The sequence below is a fragment of the Musca vetustissima genome, unplaced genomic scaffold, assembly GCF_032173495.1.
Source record: "Musca vetustissima isolate MV318-11 ecotype Yass unplaced genomic scaffold, APGP_CSIRO_Mvet_v1 utg704, whole genome shotgun sequence".
Taxonomy (NCBI): domain Eukaryota; kingdom Metazoa; phylum Arthropoda; class Insecta; order Diptera; family Muscidae; genus Musca; species Musca vetustissima.
In genome coordinates this window covers 27,411-49,791 of record NW_026876336.1, presented here as the reverse complement: position 1 = coordinate 49,791, position 22,381 = coordinate 27,411, and the positions used below count along the sequence as shown (strand labels likewise).

Sequence of the window (22,381 nt, the reverse complement as noted above, 5' to 3'; positions counted from 1 at the left end):
TGCCATAATGTGTATGTAAAGTTATACAACAATAGATTAAGGCAATATACATACATATAGATAATATTTTTTTTCTAGATTGTGTGAATGTGTGTGTGTAAATGGAATTTAGAAATTGGAAACCCAGTTAGTAAGACACTTATCTGTCGATAAAAATTTTGTATAACAGTTTTTTTACTGGCATTCTTCCTGAAGAAAAATTTGTAATGGAATTGTTTCATACATTTTTTCTACAATACAATTTTTTTTTCTATACGAAATCCCGCTTTGAATTGAAGAACATTGTTATACGACGTTTCCACCTAGGACAATTTACTAGATCATTGTGTTTATATAGAAAACCTGTTATAGAATGAATACGGTTTAATAATCTTCCATCTATAAGAACTGTTACACAAAAATTGTTTCAATATGAACATTTGAAATTTCTTCTTCTAATAAAAACTTCTTTGTATAACAGTTGTATATATAAATGTTCGTGGGGGGAAATGTATAACAATTTTCTCCATTCAAAACTGTTTTTCATATACAATAAAATGTTGTGTAACAGTTTCTTATGGAAAACATTTTGTATAACAGTTTTTCTTTTAGAAGGAAATTTGTCCTACTGTAATAATTTTCGATAACACTGTTTTTCCTGTAGAAAATAATTTGTATAGCAGTTTTTCTTTACGCAAAAATCAATTATAAAACAAATTTCCCTCTAGGGGGTCCGTATTAAATTTTTCTTCAATTCAAAACTGGTTTTCTTATAGAAAAAAAAATGTTGTTTAACACTTTTTCTATACAGAAAAATATATAAAAAAATCGTTGGGGGAAAATGCAGTATAACAACAACAAAAATATGTTTATTGTAGAAGAAACATTCTAAAAAAATTTATAACAGTTGTTATTATTGCAAAAATTTTGTATAACAGTTTTCAATATAGAAGGAAGTTTTTCGTACCCTTTTTATTTTAGAAAGGATTTTGTATAACAGGTATTCTTACACACAAAAAAATAAAGCAAATTTTCCTTTGGGAAAAAATTTTGTAAAACTGTTTTTTTTTTTAAATACGTAACTGATTTTTATACAGAAAGAAATGTTGTGTAACAGATTTTCTTATTTATCAAATTTCGTATTAGATTTTTTTAATACAAAATTTTGTTTCTTATAAAAAAAAACATAAAGTTATATAACAGTTCTTCTAATTGAAAACATTTTGTATAACAGTTTTCCCTATAGAATGAAATTTTTCATACACTTTTTCTTTTAGGGAAGTTTTTGTATGACAGTTTTTTTACACAATCAAATGTATAAAACAATTATTCCTTTGGGAAAATGTTGTATAACTACTTTCTTCAAAACGAAATTGAGTTTATTATAGAAAAACTTTTGTATAACAGTTTTTTCTTATTCAAAACAATTTGGGTAATAGCTTTTCCTGCATAATGAAGTTTTTCGCAAACTTTTTCTTTTAGGAAAGTTTTTTAGTAAAGTTTTTAGGAAAGTTTCTGTATAACAGTTTTTCTTATACAAAAAAAAACTAATATTTCTTTTGGAAAATATTGTATAACAATTTTCTTAAACAAAAAATTGGGTATCTTATAGAAAATATATTGTATAAAAATTTTGGTTTTAAAAAATAAATTATTTAACAACTGAAGCGTATTTGAAAATACCAACAGTTTTTTTTTCAAAGAAGACCAGAACATATTTTAAAGGTAAAGTATTGTGTATTACAGTTTTTTAAAGAAAAGTTGTGATAAAAAAGCATATAACAGGTCTTTTTAATGAAAAATAAATTCAGAATATATTCTTCTATTGAAAACTTCTAATACTGATCGTTGTTATTGCTTATTCATGGTTTCAATAGGTGTCGTGTAATGTTGAAAATGTCACGGACTGTTTTGCTTAACTACTTTTTTAGGGGTTTACAATATATAGAGTAGATAAATAATATACCAACATAGACTACAGTGGACATCAAATAAATGAAATGGAATTTTGAAAATCTAAAAAGCTATCAATTTATATCAACGATTGGGAATCTGACAATTTAAGAGCCTATGTGCTATAACATTAATTGTGTGGGAGGTGATGGGGAACAACAAAATAATGGCGTGTTTAGACGAGAGAGAAACATTTAAGGACTACAAGAAAATGTTGGGTGTTAAAAAAATTCTAATAATTAAAAAAAAAACATAACATAATATGTGTGTCTGAGGTGGTTAATTGAAAAAAACTACTAGTTCTCTTACAATGAAATATTTGCTACTTAGATGTGATGGTGTTATTAAATTTTAAACCAATGGAAAAAAATTGATATTAATTTTAGATTTCTTTTTATAAATTAAAAAAAATAAAAAAAATATTAGAAAATATATTGTTAAATAATATTAGCTAAATATATATCCATATAATAATAATTAATACGTTTATAAATAGTTGTAAATATACATATATATAGAGAGCAAAAGTTCAGTGGGAGAGAGAAAAAAGTTTATAGAGATGTTTTTTGATATATATATACAACATTTGTATACTGCTTTTAGATAGATTGAGAGAGAGTGAGAGACAGTTATATGACAGTTGAGTAGAAGAATTTTTTTGTTGTTGTTGATTGATATTCTTTTTTTTTTTTTTGGTAAAAAAATGATTGTTGTTGTTTTTTACGATAATACGATAATAGTATCAAAATCTTTGTTCATCTTACGAGTTAACACGGACTCGAACTCTGTACACATCAGGTAGTTCCCTGTAAACAAAAAATCGCGATGACATTTGAGTTGGTGGTTGGTTAGACATCATAATTTTTGTTTTTTGTTGTATTTTTTGTTGATTTATTGGTTTTTATGTTTGTTTTGGTTTTATTTTATTTTTTTAGATTGTTGTTGATAATAAAAAATTGAAACACAAGAAAAATTAGACAATAACAATGAGTGTTGGTTGGTTGGTTGGTTGTATACAATAACAATAATAATCATAATAATTATAACAGTATGACAGTTAAACGTAACAAAAAAACAAAAGTGTAAACAAAAACAATAAACAACAAAACCATATCCATAAAAACAAAAACATAATTTCAGAGAATAGTAAAAGTATATAATATTTGTTAAATTGACAGTCAAAGAAGAGACAAGAAGACAAAGAAACAGTGTACAGAGAAACGTCTAAATATATATAAATATATTTGTATAAAAACAAAAACAATATGAACGTGGAACTGCAGTTTTTTCAGATAGGGTTTTTTTCTATACAAAGGGTGTATGACTTTTGTTGCCAGTCTGTGACTTGTCTGTGGGTGTGTGTTAAGCTTCAAATTTGCTCTGGCTTTGCAAAGATGTCAAGGGGTGGTTTTTAAGTGATCGTTAGCACATTTACTAATGCATTAACGTGCTGATTAGTATCTTCTCTGTGGATTAAATATTTCTATATCTCGTTTTTCTCTTGGAAAGTGCATAAAACTTTACAGGTTTTTATTCCTTTAAAAATTTTTGAATTTTTTTCTTCAAAATTAATATAAAAATTATAACAGTTGCAACAATACATTTGATCCTTCTCAACATCTGAGATAAGTATAACAGTTTTGCCGGTAAAATAAACCCAGTTTGAATTGAAAAAAAATATACGACACTTTCACCTAAAAATTTTTGTTATGTCATTATTTTTATGTGAGAAAAACTGTTATACAAAGTCATATCTATAAGAAGAAAAGTGATTAATTATCTTCCTTCTATAAGAAAAACTGTTATACATTTTTTTTAATTTAAAAATATGAATATTTTAATCTTCACTTCACTTTTCTTCTTATAGAAAGGAGTTATTATAACAGTTTTTTCACATAAAAACAATGACATAACAAAAAATGTCATAACAAAATTCTTCAATTCAAAACTGGGTTCCTTATAGAAACAAAATGTTGTATAACAGTTTTTCTTATTGAATCGAAGTATTGTATAACAGTTTTTCTTATTGAAAATATTTTGTATAACAATTATGTTTGATATAGAAGAAATGTTATATGACAAATTTTCTTATTGAAAACTGATTTTATAACTTATAGAAGATACTTTGTATAACAGTTTTTCTCATATAAAAAACCATGATATAACAATTGTTCCTGGATGGAAATGTCGTAGAACAATTTCTTTAATTCAAAACGGGGTTTCTTATAGAAGAACACGTGGTATAACAGTTCTTGTTATTGAAAACATTTTGTAAAACAATTTTTCATATTGAAAATATGTTGTATAACAGTTTTTTTCTTATTGAAAACATTTTGTATAGCAGTTTTTCTTATTAAAAAATCTTTATTACAGATTATTTTTTGACAAAAAAAAAGTTTTAGTTCACAGAAAAAATTGAATTACAGTTTAGGAAAAAAATGTAATTTTTTATTTTTATGGAAAAATTTGCTTATTACAGTTTTTGTTACAGAAATTATGTTGAGAAATTTTTAAAAAATATACATTTACGTAAAATGGTATATGACATCATTTACTCTATAAAAAATTTTATAACAGTCAAATTTTTTTTCTTAGCAAAAAATGTTTTAGTTTGAAGATTTACTATAGAAAAAAAATTGTATAACACTTTAAAAAAACGGTATAACAGTTTAAAAAATTTTGTATAAAAAAAATTTTTTTAAATATTTTATTAGTTTTAGAAAAAATTAAATTATTTATAACAGTTTTTGAATAATTGTGGAAATTTTAATAAAAATATATTAAAATTAAGTTGATCATTTAGAAATATATTTACACACACTTTCTTTGCTATAAAAGCTTGTATATCATTTTGTTTCTCTTTGGAAATAAATTTTGATAAAAAAATGTTTTAGTGGTCTAAAATTGTTATATAAAAAAATTTGTAAAACTTTTTTTCTATAGTTATAAAAAAAATTTATAACAGTTGTGTATAAAAAAATTTTCTTATACAAAAATTGGTATAACAATTTTTTGCTGTCAAAAAAAAATTTTTCACACATAACAGTTTTTATTATAAAAAACTGTATAACAGTTTCTAAACAAAATTGTAATGGAAAATATTTTTATTATTTTCATGGAAAAATTGTGTATAACAGTTTTTGATACAGAAAATATTCTAAGGAAAACAAAATAAATATTTTCGTAAAACTATATATGACAGTTTTTCCTTATAAGAAAAAATTGTATAACAGTTTTTTCATTTAAAAAATCCTGTATAACAGTTTTAGAAAAAAGTGCAAATTATTTGTATAACAGTTTTCCGTTGAATTTTTTTGCAAAAATGTTTTAGTTAACAGATTTGTTAGAGAAAAAAATTGTATAACAGTTTTTGTTATAAAAATTTCTGTATAACAGTTTTAGAAAAAAATTTGAAAATTATTAGTAAAACGTTTTTCCTAGGAAAAATTGATGAAAATAGTAATAAATATATATTCTAAGATTAGGTTTATAACAGTTTCGGAAATAAACAAACATTTCTTGTCTTTGAAAAAAAACTGTTATACACTTTTGTTTTCCTCTGAATAAATGTAATGTAGTGTAAAATTAAATATTTGAAAGCCACCAATGACACCTTTGCAAAGCACACAGAAAGCCTGTGAAGTATTTTGTTGTTGTTGTTGTTGTTGGAATATATACACTGTGAATAATTACAAAACTATATTTGTTGTGGAGTCTTTACACTGGAAAAGTAGTATTTTTTTTGGGGTGATTAATAACGGCGAGTTTTAAATGTGTGTATTTACAGCGACTATATTACAGATGATGGTTTTCTGGTATTTGTGGTCGGGTAAACATTTTATTGAAGCGACTTAAGATTTGGCTGTGGATTGTGGTCCCGGGGTGAGGTATATTTTCTTGGAGAAATAATAGTTTTGAAGTTTTTTAATATGGACTGAAATAATTTACTGGTCCTTTGTGTAAAATATACATAGGGGTATATTGAGGTACATACATATGTCTGAAGAGAAGGGGTCCATTTATTAGGGAAATGGGTTTCGTTTTTTTAACATTGCCCAAAGAAGAAGAAAATGTCCCAATTTTTGGCACTTTTTTATTTAAATTATTTTTGTTTGTATTTGAATTGTAGGGAAAATATTTTCTTTAGAAAATGTCCCCATTTTTCGTACTTTTAATTTATTTTTTTTTCATTTCAATTTTGTTGGAAAGTTTGCTTTCAAATTATATCTGGTTTTGTGGTGTTAATGGTTTATGAAAATGGTATTTGTTCTGTTCTCAATTTTATTCCCATTTGGGGTATTTGCAAGTATTCTGTTTGAAATCTGTCTGCTGGTGTTAGTATCAAATGACTGACTGACTGAATATTTTTTTAATTTGTTGGATTTCTACTGATATTGTATATAAATTTATATTTTAATTACTACGAAATTTTTAATTGTTTTCATTAATGGCACAAAATTACTGATGTCAACTAAAATTAATAATTTATTAGCTAATAAAGTTTTTATTTAAGTTTTGTTTTGTTTTTAATTAAGAGGCAATAGCAGAACCATAACGAAAAAAAATCATTAAACTATGGAAAGGTTTTTAATTGGCAATAAAGCAAAATAGGGAGAAAAAATTGAAAAAAATTTAAAACTAAAACTAAGAGGAAAGTTAAAAATAAAAAAGGGGAAGGTCCCTACTAACAAGACCCCTCTTCTGCTATGGTTGGTTGGTCTACTTCTTCTTCTAGGATCTATTCGCAGGTTATTCTTGGCCATGGAGTATTTAAAGTTGTGGGTGGGGCGGGAGGGTGAAGAGACTATTACACACATTTTATTTGAATGACAATGTTTTAGTTTTGGATTTTTTTCTTAGTAAATACACATTTGCAAACTTGAATTGAATACCATCATAACTTCACTAAACTGCTAGTTAATCATCATTGTGTTATTTGGTAATGCATTTTTATATATTCGGTCATTATCACAGTTCAATTTCCTTATTTTGGCTATTTAATTTGTTATTTATTTATTTAGTTAATAACACATGAAACAAAAAAATAATTAAAACACAAGTAGTTATAGTTATAGAATACATTTCATAACTCTGTTATTGTTGTTGTTAAAATTTCAAAATCAAAGAGAATCGAAATAAAAACTTAAAAATTTATTTTTTAAAAACAATTCTATAGATGAGTAGTAGGTCTTAAAATATTATATAAAATAGTCAATATTAAATAAAATATTTAATTCAACTTACTTTTCCGGCACTTTGACATAATTCGGCAATTCAAGGACACAACGCTGCCGCAATATACCCTCCCACAGTTGGACCCCAATAATGCCGAATATGAAGAAGACGAAAAAACACAGCAACAAGACATTGCCCAACATGGGTAGGGTGTCCAGTAATAGCATTACCAAAATACGCATACCTGGATGTGATTAATTTTTTTATATTTGGAAATTTTGGAAATCATTTAAAAATATTTTTTAATTAATTAAAAAATAAATAAAAATTAATTAATTCATATATTTATTATTTTTTTATTGTTCTCTTCCAACTTACTTGGTATTCGATTTATGGCCCTCAGTGGCCTCAATACCCTAATCGTTCGTATTGCCGTCAAATTCAAATTCTCCACGTGCATCACATATTCGAGTAGGCCAGCCAGGACAATGAAAAAATCCAAACGATTCCAGGAATCAGCCAAATAGGTAGTTTTGCCATAGATACCCATGGCGACCATTTTAATGCACATTTCCAAGGCGAAGAAGCCAAAGATGATATCATCAAAGGTCTAAGAGAAAAAAATACAAAATAAAACGAAATAAAGAGTATTTTATGATTAAATAAAATCGATCGAAAGAAATATGTGACGTATGAGTAATATATGCGAGAAATCAATTATACGCATATCTTTGTAATGAATATTGATCATACGCTCATATAACATAAAACCCTTAGTATATTTAAAAATCAACTCTCTAATGATTCGTTGTCCTTGAAAACAACAATTTTTAGAAATTGGGCTTTGAAAATAGTTGATTTTTGAAGGCAGGACTCGCTGTCCCTTAAAATGAAATTTTTTTTTTAAAAGACCCTTTTTTGTTCCTTAGTCCTTAAAAAAAGGTTTTTAATCCAGGATTGTTTATCCTTAGTTCCTATAAATACCTTTTTTTAATCCAGGATTTTTTGTTCATAGTTCTCTTGTAAAAATCCATGATTTTTTTTGTCCCTAGCCCTTAAGAAACTATTTTTTTTAAAATACGGGATTTGAAAAATTTAGATTTTGTGGAGCTTCAGAAAATCCAGAATTTGTTGGTCCTTAGTCCGTAAGAAAATAATTTTTAAAATTTTACGCCTTGTTGGTCCCTAGAAAAATTATATTTATAAAAAATTTAGATAATGTCTATTTAAAAGTCGGTTATCCTTGAAAAAATATATATAGAAGTCCTTGTTGGTCCTTGGAAAAATTCACTTTGAAAGTGCACGCCTTATGGGTTCTTGGAAAAAAATTATTTTAATGTTTTTTTATCCATGCAAAAATTCTATTTTAAAGTCCCTGAATGTCTTGAAAAATTGTTTAAAAGTCCTTGTAGGTCCTTGGAAAAATTATATTTAGAAAACCTTAGAAAAGTTCTAATTAAAAATCCACGCCTTGCTGGCCCTTGGAATAATTCTCTTTAAATGTCCACGTCCTGTGGGTCCTTGGAAAAATTATATTTAATAGTCCAAGCCTTTTTGGTCCTTGGAAAAGATATTTTTAAAAGTTTTTATCCTTAAAATAAAAAATAATTTAAAAAATCCACGTCAAGAATTCATTGTCATTTGTCCTTGAAGAGAATATATTCAAGAATCAAAGCTCTTTTGTCCTTATGGGAAGAAAATATATATATGGGAGCTATATCTAAATCTGAACCAACTTTGTACACATCATTCTAGACCTAGCTCAGTACCATATGCCAAGTTTCGTGCAAATCGGAAGATATATAGGAACTTTGGTGCACCATTCACATAAAATCGGTCGAAACTATATATGGGAGCTATATCTAAATCTGTACGGATTTTTTACGAAACTTAGCTCACATCATTCTAGACCTAACTCAGTACCATATGCCAAATTTCGTGCAAATCGAAAGATATATAATGACTTTGGTGCCCCCATTTACCTTAAATCGGATGAAAATATATATGGGAGCTATATATAAATCTGAACCGATTTTCAGGAAACTTGACACACATCATTCTGGACCCAATTCAGCACCCTATGCCAAAAATCGTGCAAATCGAAACATATATAGGGACTTTGGTGCCCCCATTTACCTTAAATCGGACGAAAATATATATGGGAGCTATATCTAAATCTGAACCGATTATCACGAAACTTAGCACACATCATTCGGGACCTAATTTAGTACCCCATGCCAAATTTCGTGCAAATCGAAAGATATATAGGGACTTTGGTGCCCCCATATACTTTAAATCGGACAAAAATATATATGGCAGCTATATCTAAATTTTATCCGATTTTCTTCAATTTCAATAGGGTTCGTCCTTGGGCCAAATAAGTGACTTGTGCCACATTCAAATCGGATCAAAAATGCGACAGTGTGGTGAAGGTTATAAAAATCCACTCCAAGCCTTGTTGGCCCTTTGCCCTTTGAAAATATATAATTAAAAATAAATACACACACATTTTCCTTTGTCTTTAAAAAAATAAAAGAAAATCGCTGGCCCTGTTTTGGCAAATAAGCATACCTATTTATATATTTTACTTTTTTTTAATCCTGAATATTTATTGTCCTACCTTTGATTTTTCTACATTAAATATTTTTTAAGAACCTAATTTTTTCTAAAATTAAATTTATTTATTTTTCTCCAAATTACCTCATCACTGTCTCACATATGTTATTGGATACTTTATTCATCTTATCTACCTTTCCCACTCCTCACACATACACACACACATTTACATGACAACATTATTTTCTTTCCTTCGCCTATTGCATTTTATATTCGCAAGTCATTTTTTTACAAATTAACTTGTGACAAAGTTCCCCTCACACACACACACACATAGACACATTCATATAATTACACTGAACATAGGGAGTAGGAATATCCATGGCAATGGTAAATATCGCAATGACATTTTAGTGACAGGATTTATATTTCATTGTTGCTATAGATGTTGTTGTTGTTGTCGTTCTTTATTTTTATTATTGCGACACGTAAGCAGTGGCGTAAAGTCGTCATGATGTATGTGACTGTGTACAAAGTTTTGTTTTTTACGGGACTTTGGAGAAAACACAAATAGATCACGTTTCAAATATACAATATAAGAAAACAGCAACAACAATAACAACAACAGCAATATGAAGTTACATACTTTAGGTTATAACGGCAGGTCTTCTTCGAAACTCTCACTCACTCCGACACATATACACACACATCCATACGAAACAGATTCTAGCTGATATTCTATCTATAAAACATTGTATTTTAATGGCATCCGAGAAACAGCTTATGGATGCCATAAACATTCATGACAGCAGGCCAAAAGAGAGGGAGAATGAGGGAGAGAGTGATACAAATAAACTGAAAATGTTGTTTAGATTTTGACAATGCTGACATGTGTACAAAGGAGGGGAAGGGAAGGCGGTAGACGGGTGTGGTAGTGTGTTAGTTAATGACATGTAAAATCCTACAACATTTTGGGGGGAGGTAATGAACAAATGTTTATCTTCTGTTATAATGTAGTCAGTTAGTCATGTACACACACACACACCCTCAAACGTATACGTATACACTCTCATGTAGAAGTCAAGTAGCGGTAATAACAATTGTTTTACTGCTGTTCTCCGGCAATAAACTTAGTTACATATGTCAACATAGATATGTACAAGGTACATACATGCTTACGTATGATTGATATTTAATTTATCTTAATTACTCATACGTTATACGGAGTAGGGAAGGGACACCGGGAATTTAAATATTTGTAGAATGATATTGAAGGGGTTGTACGTTTATTTGAAGGCCAACAAAGGATTTAGAAAGACTTGGGACAAACTGGAGAAAAATAAATTGGAAAAATTCACCCAATGTTGGTCCTTAAATAAAATATTTAAAAAAAATTTTACCATTTATTGGTCATCGTTTTTAGTCTTTGAAAAAATATATCTTTACAAATTGCACGGTTTGTAAATTCTGTGAAGACCAATGTTTCTTTCCAGTAATATTTTAAATCGTGTTTTCTGAAGGAATTTCTATTTTTTTTTTGAAAAATCGAGAGTATGTGTATTTATGAAACCTACTCATTTGTAATAGACGACATCTGGAATTGCTTTTCCACAGAAGACCTCAGTGACTTAATTTTATAAAAGATTCTGGATTTTCGTCTCATAAGAGAATTTGGTTTCTTAATTTTCATAGAAGTTCTGATCTTTTTGTTTTCATAGAAGTTTTCGGAGATTCTTTTTTTAAATCCTCAATGAAATTAAATTTTAGAGGTAGGGGAGCGAAATCTTCAAATAGAGAAATTTAAGGACTTTTTATAGACAATTGGGAGGAATTCCCGACACAGGGAAGGAAAACCACATAGATAGGCTGAATTATTGATAAACTGAATGTATTTCACATGGGCGACTTAAGGGACCAGTGAGGCTGTGTAGATTAGGTGGAAAGATCAGTAACTTTATCTAAAGAAGCCGATGGGCCAATGAGACTGTGGATATTTATGGCATTTATATAGACCAACTGATCAACCATAGAGTCTTCTCAGAGTCTATATTACAGAAAGGAGGGCACTGGGTGAATATAGATGAGCTGAGGGGCCTGTGAGTCAATAGATATGAGCTTAGGGGCCTGTGAATTTATATAGATGAATTGGGGGACATGTAAAGTTTATACTGCAATGTATCGTGTTTGAATGGAGATTGAGGAATGAGTTGGTTTAGGGTATTTATTCTTACTCTGAGCAATCTTATCAGATGGATACGATGTATCGTGTTTGAATGGAGATTGCTTAATGAGCGACTTCTAGTATTTCCTTCGCTCTTTTATACCCTTTCTGGGTTACAAAATATGTTAATCGTTATCGATAACATTCTTAAAAGATCGATAAGATTCTAAGATTATTTACAGTGTTGTAGATACATTTTAAATTCAAACTAGAGTTGCATTCATAGACTTAAATCTAGTTGGATAAATTAAGTTAATGAGATTTACATCAATTCATAGTAATCTTGATTTGTTTAAAATAGTGGATTGCTTCAATTTTAATAAATCCACGCCTCTATTTAGACCCCAAAAAATATTTTCAATAAATCCACGCCTATATTTAGACCCCAAAAATATTTAGACTCAAAAAAATATTTTTAAAAAATCCAAGCCTGTTTCTTATTTCTTTAAATTATTTTTCCTCGATGACCTCCCTGCATATATCATAAAAGGTAGACTTTTCATAGAAGTGTTCAGGGTGTTTCTTCTAAGATTTCTATGGGTCTTCCTCTCCTGGTTTTTATTGCTTTATTTCTTTCTTAGTAAATCTCTTGGGGTTTTCTTCGTAGAATATGTCAGCTGCATATTTTCATGGAAAACCATCAGTAACACTCCTTCCAGAAGTCCTTTGAGACTTGTACATCTTCTCCTTTTCATAATAAATCATAGTTTTCGTAGTGACCTTCTGGGTCTTTTTTTATGAAAATCTTTTGAGAATCTTCCCAGGATTCTATGTGTTATTTTGATAGAAGAACGCTGTATCCTCTTTTCAATGAAAATCACTATAATCTGGCCTCTGGAAAATTTTTTGTTACCAAAAATATCTTTCAGATATTTTTATGTATTTTGTATATATTTTTGTTTATTATTTTATTTAATTAATGTTTTATTACTAATTTTTTTTGGGACAGCTCTGATGTATATTTTCATTTCAAATTTATTTTTATCTATAAATCTATTAACTTAATTATATTTGCATTCTCTTCCAAAACCTATGACCAATTCATATAGCAAGTGCGGCGTATAATTACTATTTAATATAGAACTTAAATAAACACACTCATACGCTTCGATGTACTTTGGAAATAATAACAATTATACGCCACCCCTTCCACATAATTAATCAGACATAAGAAGCTACATTTTTATTTTTTTTTTATAAAATTTAAATGTCTAATGGATTCCAAACATGATTCATAAAATAATTGTAATTATAATTTTGGAATTGTTATAATTGTTCAAATGTTTATTAAGCTATTATTAGCTTCGATGTGAATTTTCATTACGAATATTGTATTTAAACACCTAATAAATTTATTATTCTTTCATTTCCAAAACACCTGACTTGAAAATCACTTGGCATGTGTGGCGTATAATTAATACTTAATATAAAACTAAAACAAATGAACACACACTCATACGCTCCCATAGACTCTACGAATTAATAGTAATTATACGTCACACCCCACACACACACCAACTGACAATTAAATAAACCCAAGAAATTACTTAATTTTCGTCTTGGTTAATGTGGTGGTGGTGGTAACTAATCATCGTAGCAAACTGTTAAGAAAACTTCAACTTCCTTGGCATATTTACACGACCGACATATTACGCATACACACACTCGTCTATATCATTTTAATTTCAATCTTTTACCCAAACTCATCTTAATTCAATTGAATTCACTTACCTATACTCATGTAAATACACTCTCACACACACGTACTTGGAGATATGCGACTTACCTGCAATATTTTGCAACGATTCGTTTCACAGGCATCATCCACACACGGCTGGTACATGCCGAGGGTAATACAGTTGAATAAAATCACCAGTATCGATATACGCTCGAACCATGTGTTGATGGCAAAATCAATAGTTATCAAAATGTAGTTAAGGAAAACACCAAAAATATAACAACAAGGCAAAGGATAACAAAAACAACGACAACAACAGCAGATACAATACAAGGACATGAACATAAGACTATGACGACGACAACAACAACACCAGCATCGGCAAAGAGATAAAAACAAATAGATTTCCCCCATCCTCAAACAAGAGTAGAAAATCCCAAACAGGCAGGCAGTCCGGCGGCGGCGGCCAGAGAGGCAGATATGTCAGTCGAACAAATTCATATACATTGCTTTGGTTTTGTATACTCGTATGCCAAACTCCATAGCCATTCACACGCAGGCACACACACACACACCCGGACACATATGTATATCGTTTGGGTCTGCACTTGATTTTGCCTTCAAAGGCTTCAAATGATAAATTATAGGTTACGATATGAGCTGAGTTGTGCTGTGTTGAGCTGACTTGATAAGACCATTAATTTTCTTTGACATATCATTGCATATTCGAATGGGATTTTCTGTGGCAAAGATTTCGATTGATTTAAACAGAGATGAGGAACTATCAATGGGCTGAGGAGTTTAATTTATTGGGGGTGCCATGGGGGGAACAAATCATTTTGGGCTATAAACCTGGAGATCAGATCGTTAAATTTCAATGAGAATTTAAAGAACTCAATTCACTTCGAAAATACGACGTATGCGTTATATTTAATGGTGTATTATATATTTAATATAAATCATACGCCCTATTGTACATTTGGATTAATAACAATTATACGCCACCGAGTACCGAATTAGTATGATTTTAAAATATTCCGAATTTCATAACAATCCTGAAAGCTTGATAGACATGCATTTCAATACTTTCTCTTCGAATTTTTAAATGTTCAATAAATTTTGAAATATTTCTAAAGCTTTTAAATAATCTAGATTCTCAATAGACTTTACTTGTCGTAAAAGCTTTCCAACAATTTATATCACTTTATATATAGTAATTTATATCACTTTATATTTTTTAACAGTTTACTATCACTAAATGAGCTTTTGAAAGCATCCGAAGCTTTTATTGAGTGGATAAGATCCTTAAAAGATCCTTCATAACTATAAAGCTTATCAGATTACAGAGTTCTAGAAATCAACAGTTTAATTCTTCTCTCTCAACTATTCTGGAAAGCTTTTGTAAATATTTGAAATATTTCAGGAGCTTTTGAGCGGTTTTGTAATTATTCTTTTTAATTTATTACATTTTTGTATAACTTCCAAAGCTTTGAGAGCTGATGTGGCACTCAACGTAGTCTGAAAGCTCTATTAAAGCTTTCAATCCTTATATATTATCATCACATAATTAATTATATAGCTTTTGTAATATCTCGGAAGCTTTTTAAACATTCTACAGAAGCTTTCGTAATATTCCATAACCATTTAATACTTTTCTTCTACATTTTCAAATTATTTAAAATTTTCACAATTACTAAATATATTTTAAAGAGCTTCTGAAGCTTTTGAAATATTCGGAAACGCCCTTTAATGCTTTTATTTCATTATATAAAAGGTTGCTTAATTCCTCTAGACTGTTTTAAATTATTATTAGTTCTAATAGACTCATCAAAAGCTTTTTTTGGTCGTATACGGAAAGCTCTCGATTTTTTCTGAAAATCCGAAATCAGTTTTATTTGCACTTTTCTAGAACTATGAATGTCCGTCATTGAATTCTGTAAACTTCAAATTGTTCAGGATATCCCAAATTAGTTTTACCGACATAATTTTTCTAGAACTATAAATGTTCTTTTATGAATTCTGTAAACTTCATAGAACGTTGTAGACTATTCGGACTTCTCGAAAGTTTTTTAGAGGTATTCTGAAAGCTATCTAATCCATTTAAAGCGTTCGAATTGTTCTGAAAATATCAAAGGTCTTTTACGTAATTTTTCTAGAACTATAAATGCCCTTCTATTAATTCTGTAAACTTTATATAACGTTGTATGTTTTCTAAACTCCTCGAAAACTTCAGAATTGTTCTGAAAATCCCAAAGGTCCTTTACGTAATTTTTCTAGAACTATAAATGCGCTGCAATAAATTCCGTAAACTACATAGAACGTTGTAGACTATCCGGACTTCTCGAAAGCTTTGTAGTGGTATTCTGAAAGCTCTCTATTTTATTTAAAGCTTTCGAATTGTTCTGCAATCCCAGAGGTCTTTTACGTAATTTTTCTTGAACTATAAATGTTTTTCTATGAATTCTGTAAATTTCTTAGAACATTGTAGAGTATCCAGACTTCTCGAAAGCTTTGTAGAGGCATTCTGAAAGCTCTCTAATTAATCTAAAAACATGCTTTATACATTAGATTGGTTTTCGATTATTTGAAATGTCCTTTTATGAATTTTTTAAACATCATTGAAGGTTTGCTGATCTTCCTAGAAAAAATGTACACATTTCTGCGATGGCCACCCTGTTCCAACTGACATCTGTTCGGTCCACAATAAATTCAAGGACCTGACTGTTAAAATTGAAAATTAATTACAAAATCGATTTAAAAACTTGTTGTCGAATTAAAACACAAAAACAAAAAACCTGAAATCCTTTCATACTACATTTGATGTCCTCAAACGAAGTGACCATTTTCAACAGAGAGTTCCGGGTGGTCAGGCAACCGAAGCAAATCCCCCTTTTTAACCTTGTTGTTGTTGTTGTAAAACAAATGCATTTGGATATTCAATCATGAAGGTGGTGAACAATCCCTTTTGCCATGAACATCGCAACTGGCCGGCTTCATTCTCTGGGGAAAAGCGAACGAGAATACAACCCATAAACCATGCAGTACCATTTGTTGGTGGTCCTTGGCCTTTACCCAACCCCAACCCAACTGGTCGCAAACCCACCATCGATGATGGCAGTTGCATTTGTAAATTAATAACAAATAGTTTTCCATTTGACAACGCTTTGAATGGGAATGAAATGTTGGCACGGCAAATGTTTGGGCGCCACTTTACGCAGGTCAGGTTGAACGACAGCAGCAACAACAACAGTAACGTGTTGGATAGCTGACTGCCTCGCCTGGCTAATGAATGGTATGGTTGAATGCCATGGCTGGTATCCTGGGGAATTGTTGACCATTTCACACATACTCTGATGGCACAAAAGGGTTGTGTGTATGTGTCTTTGTGTGTGTGCGTGCGTACGTGTGCTCGGTTTTCATTGTGACTCCTTTGTCATGGAAAAAGTTTGCAGGAAACAATGACCATTGTTGATATATTAACATAATGACCCCAATCTCATTGGAGTAGCATAGATTGTATTAGTTGACCATTTCCCAGTGATTTGTTGTACAACATTTCGAATGCCACCAAAGGCCTCGAAGAGTGGGGGGAAGGTGAGGAGAGAGGTTTGGAAAAGAGTCCTTGGCTGTCGATTTTGGCTAGCAAATGTGTGGTTTTCCAAACAACAAAAACAATAATCAACGACTTGTAATCATTGACTGGCAAACAGTGACAAATGGAAAACTGAAACCCATTCCCTTCTATTTCCATTTTTTTACTTGGCCACCCCTTTAAAAATGTCCCTCTACCCCCCTGCACAAACAACAGCAACTGTGCTAATGAGCATCACTTAATTCTTTCTAATCTTTTGCTGTTTACACAGCTGGTGCTAGGTTCTCGCTACGCTTTTCTGCCACTTGTGGATGGTTGCCGTTTTTTATCGCACGCTCTTACCCTCTCTCTGTCTCTCTCTCCTTCTCGCCCTCTCTTAACTTCAATGCTGTCCAGCTTGTTACTGTTACAGCTTAACTTTTAATTTGTTAAAAATTTGCAATTTACATAAGGTAGGGATTTAGTTGGTGGGGTCCAGTTAGAATGAAAAGAAAATAACAGCAAGAACAAAAAAGAGAAGGGAAGAGTAGAGTAGAGAAGAACAAAGTTGGCTAATAAAGTTCCAAAGTTACATTTACACGAACCAGTGGACAAGTGTTGGCCGTAAAAAAACTGTCAGACATATGGTTGTCATATTGACAGCCAAAGTATGGGGAGAAATAAATCTTTTCTTTTTTTGGGGATTAAATCAAAGACAGATAAAAAAGAGAAAAGAGAGAGCGAGAGGGAGAGAGTGAGATGGGAAAAGCACCAAGTGGGAAATACATTCAGAAAGGGACTTTTGAAGAAAAATATAACTAAGGCGAGGATTTCTATTGAAACACTTTATTCAGCTACATTTTTGTACAGAAAAAATCAATTCAGCAAGGATTTACTAAAGAAAAAATCAATTCAGCTAGGATTTTCTGTAACAAAATTCAATTCAGCAAGATTTTTAAAGAAAAAATGGAAATAATGCGAGGTTTTCTATGGAAAAACATATTTTTTACATTTTTGTACAGAAAAAAAATCAATTCAGCAAAGATTTGCTAAAGAAAAGCTCAATTCAGCTAGGGTTTTCTGCAACAAAATGCAATTCAGCAAGGTTTTTAAAGATAAAATGGTAAAAAAGCGAGGTGTTCTATGAAAAAAACATAATTCAGCTATATTTTGGTACAGAAAAAATCAATTCAGCAAACATTTGCTAAAGAAAAACTCAATTCAGCTAGGGTTTTCTGTAAAAAATCTCTTCAGAAAGGTTTTTCAATTAAAAAAAATATTTTGGAATAATTTTCAATTTAAAAGTTCCTTGAAGCAAAATTTTATTCTATTTAAACTCAATTCAGCAAGACTTTACTTTAGAAAAACACAATTCAGCCAAGTTTTTTCTACAGTAAAATGCAATTCACTTATCGAAATCTCACTTCAATTAACTTTTCAATATAAAAAATTCAATTCAGATAAATTTTTGTACATAAAAAATCAATTCAGCAAGGGTTTACTAAAGAAAAAATCAATTTAGATAAGATTTTTTGTACAAAAATTAATTCAGCAAGGGTTTTTCAATTAAAAATACTTGAAGCAAAATTTTTTCTAGGAAAACTTAATTCAGCACGGTTTTTCTTTCCAAAAACGTAATTCAGCTAAGTTTTTGTACAGCAAACTTCAATTCAAATATCAAAAACTTCAATTCAGCAAGATTTTGCAATAGAAAAATCAAATTCTCCAAGCAAAAATCTCGCTGAATTTAATTTTCCTAAAAATATCCCCGCTGAATTGAGCTTTTTCCATAGAAACTCCTGCGGAATAGATTTTATTTCATAGAGATAGTAAAGAAATTAAGTTGAATACTTTGCTGAAATGAGTTTTTCAATATAAAAACTTTGCTGAATTGAGTTTTTTCTTTTTAAAATTATCGCTGAATGGAGTTTTTCTTTTTAACATTATCGCTGAATGGAATTTTTCTCTGAAAAACTCTCGCTGAATTAGAGTTTCCATAGACAAATCTGGCTGAATTGTGTTTTTCTATTGAAAACTAAGCTGAAAAGTTTGCTGAATCTAGCAGAATTAAATTTCCTTAAGAAAATATCCGTTAAATTGAGTTGTCCGTAGCAAAACAGCGCTGAATTGAGATTTTCGCCGGAGAAACATTGCTGAATCGAGTTTTTCTATAAAAATTTCTTTTGGAATTGATATTGTATAAGAAAAAACTTAGCTGAATTGAGTTTTTATTAAGAAAATCACGAATGAATTGATTTTTTCTGTAGACAAAATTTGCTTAATTGAGTTTTTTCTAAAATAAAACCTAACTGAATAATAAATTTAATAGAAAAACTTCCCAGACTATAGATTTCTCACAGAAAATTTCGCTGAATATACTATTTCTACAGAAAACCTTTGCTGAATTGAGGTATCCTTAAGAAGTTTGCTGAATGTATGTTTCCTATAGAATAACTTTGCTGAATAGCGTTTTTACAATAAAAGTGAAGTTAAATAATACAAAAACATCGCTGAATGTATTCCTTCTTAAGAAAATTGACCATTAATGTACTTTTCCAATAGTAAACCTTTGCTGAATACATTTTTTCAGTGGAAAAACTTAGCTGAATATAATTTTTCTGTACTAAAGCTTTGTGGAAACTCGGGTTTCTATTCAGAATTGAGGTTTTCCGCTGTTTTGTAAAATAAAAACTAGCTGAATACCGAATTTCAATGGAAAAACTTCGCATACTTACGTTTTCTTAAAGAAAAAATCACTGAATATACTTCTTCTGCAGAAAACCTTTGATGAATTGAGTTATTCATTAGAAAAACTTTGCTGAATGTATATTTAATAGAGAATAACTTAGCTGAATAGCGTTTTTACAAAAATAATGTATGGAAATTATGCACAGAACTTGCTGAATATATTTCTTCTAATCAAAATTTTCAATAGTAAAACTTAGCTGAATGCATATTGTAAGTCAGAAAACTTAGCTGAATATGATTTTTTCTGTACTAAGGTTTTATGGAAACTCGGGGTTTCAATCTAAAACTAAGCCTAACTTCAGTTTTCGTCTTAAATTTCGATCCGAACCTGATTATTCCACTTATAGCCGATGCAGTTGTTGTTGTTGTATTTTTTTAATAAAAAATTATTTTTTGAAATAATTCTTGTTTAGTTTTGAAAAGGATATGGATTCGTAATCAACATCAAACACCAATTCCTAGGCGTCGTATCCTGTGTCAGATATTTCAATGCTACCGCAGGAAATCCGGGATATGGCAAATTCGGTTCACCCGATGAGGTAGATGACTCCCCATCGTCCGAACTGCAGGAACCATTACAACTTGAGGCGGTCGACGATGAACCCGACGACGAGGAAGATGAGGAATCCGATGATAAACCATCCGCACCACCACCACTGCCGTTAATGGGTTTATTTCTTCGCCGTGAACGACGACGTCGATGAATACGTCTAGGCTCGCCAGCACCACCACCTCCCGTACTATCAGCTGTGGTACTCAAACGTTCATCATCACTGCGATCTGTGGATGGTTTTTTGGCATTGCTTGGTGTCGGATTGGAGGAGGATGACATGGTGTTTGAATTTTGGTGGGATTGCTGTTGAGAATTTGAGATGGATCGCGTTGCCGCTGAATTTGTTGTTGTTGTTGTTAGCTGAGAGGCAGGTTTCATTTGTGGTTGTTGTGGCGTTGAGCTGGGATCGTGCGATGAACGATTTATGCCGGAATATGCCGCCGAAGAGGTGGTACGACCACTTGAGGAACTGGGTTTTCTTAGTTGATTGCTGCGGGTACTGTTGGTGCTGCCACATCGTCGATGGCGATTATCTGCCGAGGCTGTGGCTGCTGAGTTGACCAGGACAGCCGTTGGAGCTTCGTTGGAATGCATATTATTGGAGTTTGTACTGCCACCGCCATTGCCACCACCCCCTGTCGAATCTTTTAACCTGCCTCGGCTGTGTGAGGTAAAGGAACCAGTTTCCGAATCCTGTCTATTTAGCCGCCTACCCAGTCCATTGTTGGCCAAGTCCAATTGTGAAACAGTTAAGGGACGCAGTTCAGCATTGGTGGCCGGGGAACCATTTGTCCGGTATAAATCAGTTGAGGGCTGTAGGGGTGTCCTTTTGGCTGAAATGGTTGAAATACTTGGTTGACGTGTAGATTCATGTTGTTGTTGTTGTTGGTGTTGCTGCTGTTGATGCTCCTGCATTGAGGAGTGCAACATTTTCAAATTTCCAAGGTTTCAGGCTCCAATTTTATGTTGTTGTTGTTGTCTGTGGAGTATGGGGAAAGTTGTGGAGATTCCTGGTTGTTTGTGTGTGTTGTTAATATTTTTGTTGTTATGGTTCTGGTTGTTGTTTTTTTCTGTTTTGGGTACACCTGAATGAAAATGTCATTTGAGTTTTAGGGGATGACAAACGTGCTGGTCCGCTATCATGTTCGAATTGCTGCAAAGAGAGATGGAAAAAGGAAAACAAAGAGAACGTTAGAATAAAATACTGACATTAGTTTCGTGACGAAAGGAAAAGAAAATCATTACAGACAAAAAAATCTTTGCCGACCACAAACAATCCATGCTGATGCCATGTGACAAATGGACATCCATCCAACGAAAATCTGATGTGGCTGATGATGGCCATTGTGATGTGCTGATGACGGCCATAGCATTGGACAATTGCTGCCTAATGTAGCAGCAGCAGCCGTCCACGTTTGTTGCTCCATTTTGGCAAACCAGTAAGGCCGAGAATTAGAAGAAGAAACATGGAACTAAACAAAGCAACATCACCGCTGTCTGTCATTGTTTGATGTAATGAAATTTATTGTGACACATACACACAAACACACAGACATAATGGAACAGCCAGCGAGAGTGATGCATAGCCTTGGAGGGGTTGTAATTTTTTTCTGGGAAGAAGAAGATTTCAGTTTTTGTGAAGGTGTAAAGAAAAAAGTGTCCTCAGGGGGTCCTGAAGAATTTTTTTTCTATAGAAAAAAAAGAGTCCTCAGGAGGTCCTGAGGAATTTTTTTCTATAGAAAAAAGAGTTCTCAGGGGGTCCTGAGGATTTTTTTTAGAAAAAAAAGAGAGGACTCTTTTTTCTATAGAAAAAAATTCCTCAGGACCTCCTGAGGACTCTTTTTTCTATAGAAAAAAATCCTCAGGTCTCCTGAGGACTCTTTTTTTCTATAGAAAAAAAATCCTCTCTTTTTTTTCTAAAAAAAATCCTCAGGACCCCCTGAGAAC

General features: G+C 31.0%; 1 protein-coding gene across 1 annotated transcript in view; it reads right to left on the bottom strand.

Annotated features, from left to right (window-relative positions):
• Positions 1-21,364, bottom strand: part of LOC133338905 (uncharacterized) — a 55,664-nt gene extending 34,300 nt beyond the window's left edge. Inside the window, exons 1-4 of the mRNA XM_061547035.1 lie at positions 20,310-21,364; positions 13,671-13,782; positions 7,486-7,717; positions 7,177-7,351 (exon numbers count right to left, since the gene is read on the bottom strand). Coding sequence (XP_061403019.1) covers positions 7,177-7,351; positions 7,486-7,717; positions 13,671-13,782; positions 20,310-21,364 — 1,574 coding nt within the window. The remainder of the gene's footprint in view (positions 1-7,176; positions 7,352-7,485; positions 7,718-13,670; positions 13,783-20,309) is intronic.
• Positions 21,365-22,381: the final 1,017 nt, after the last annotated feature.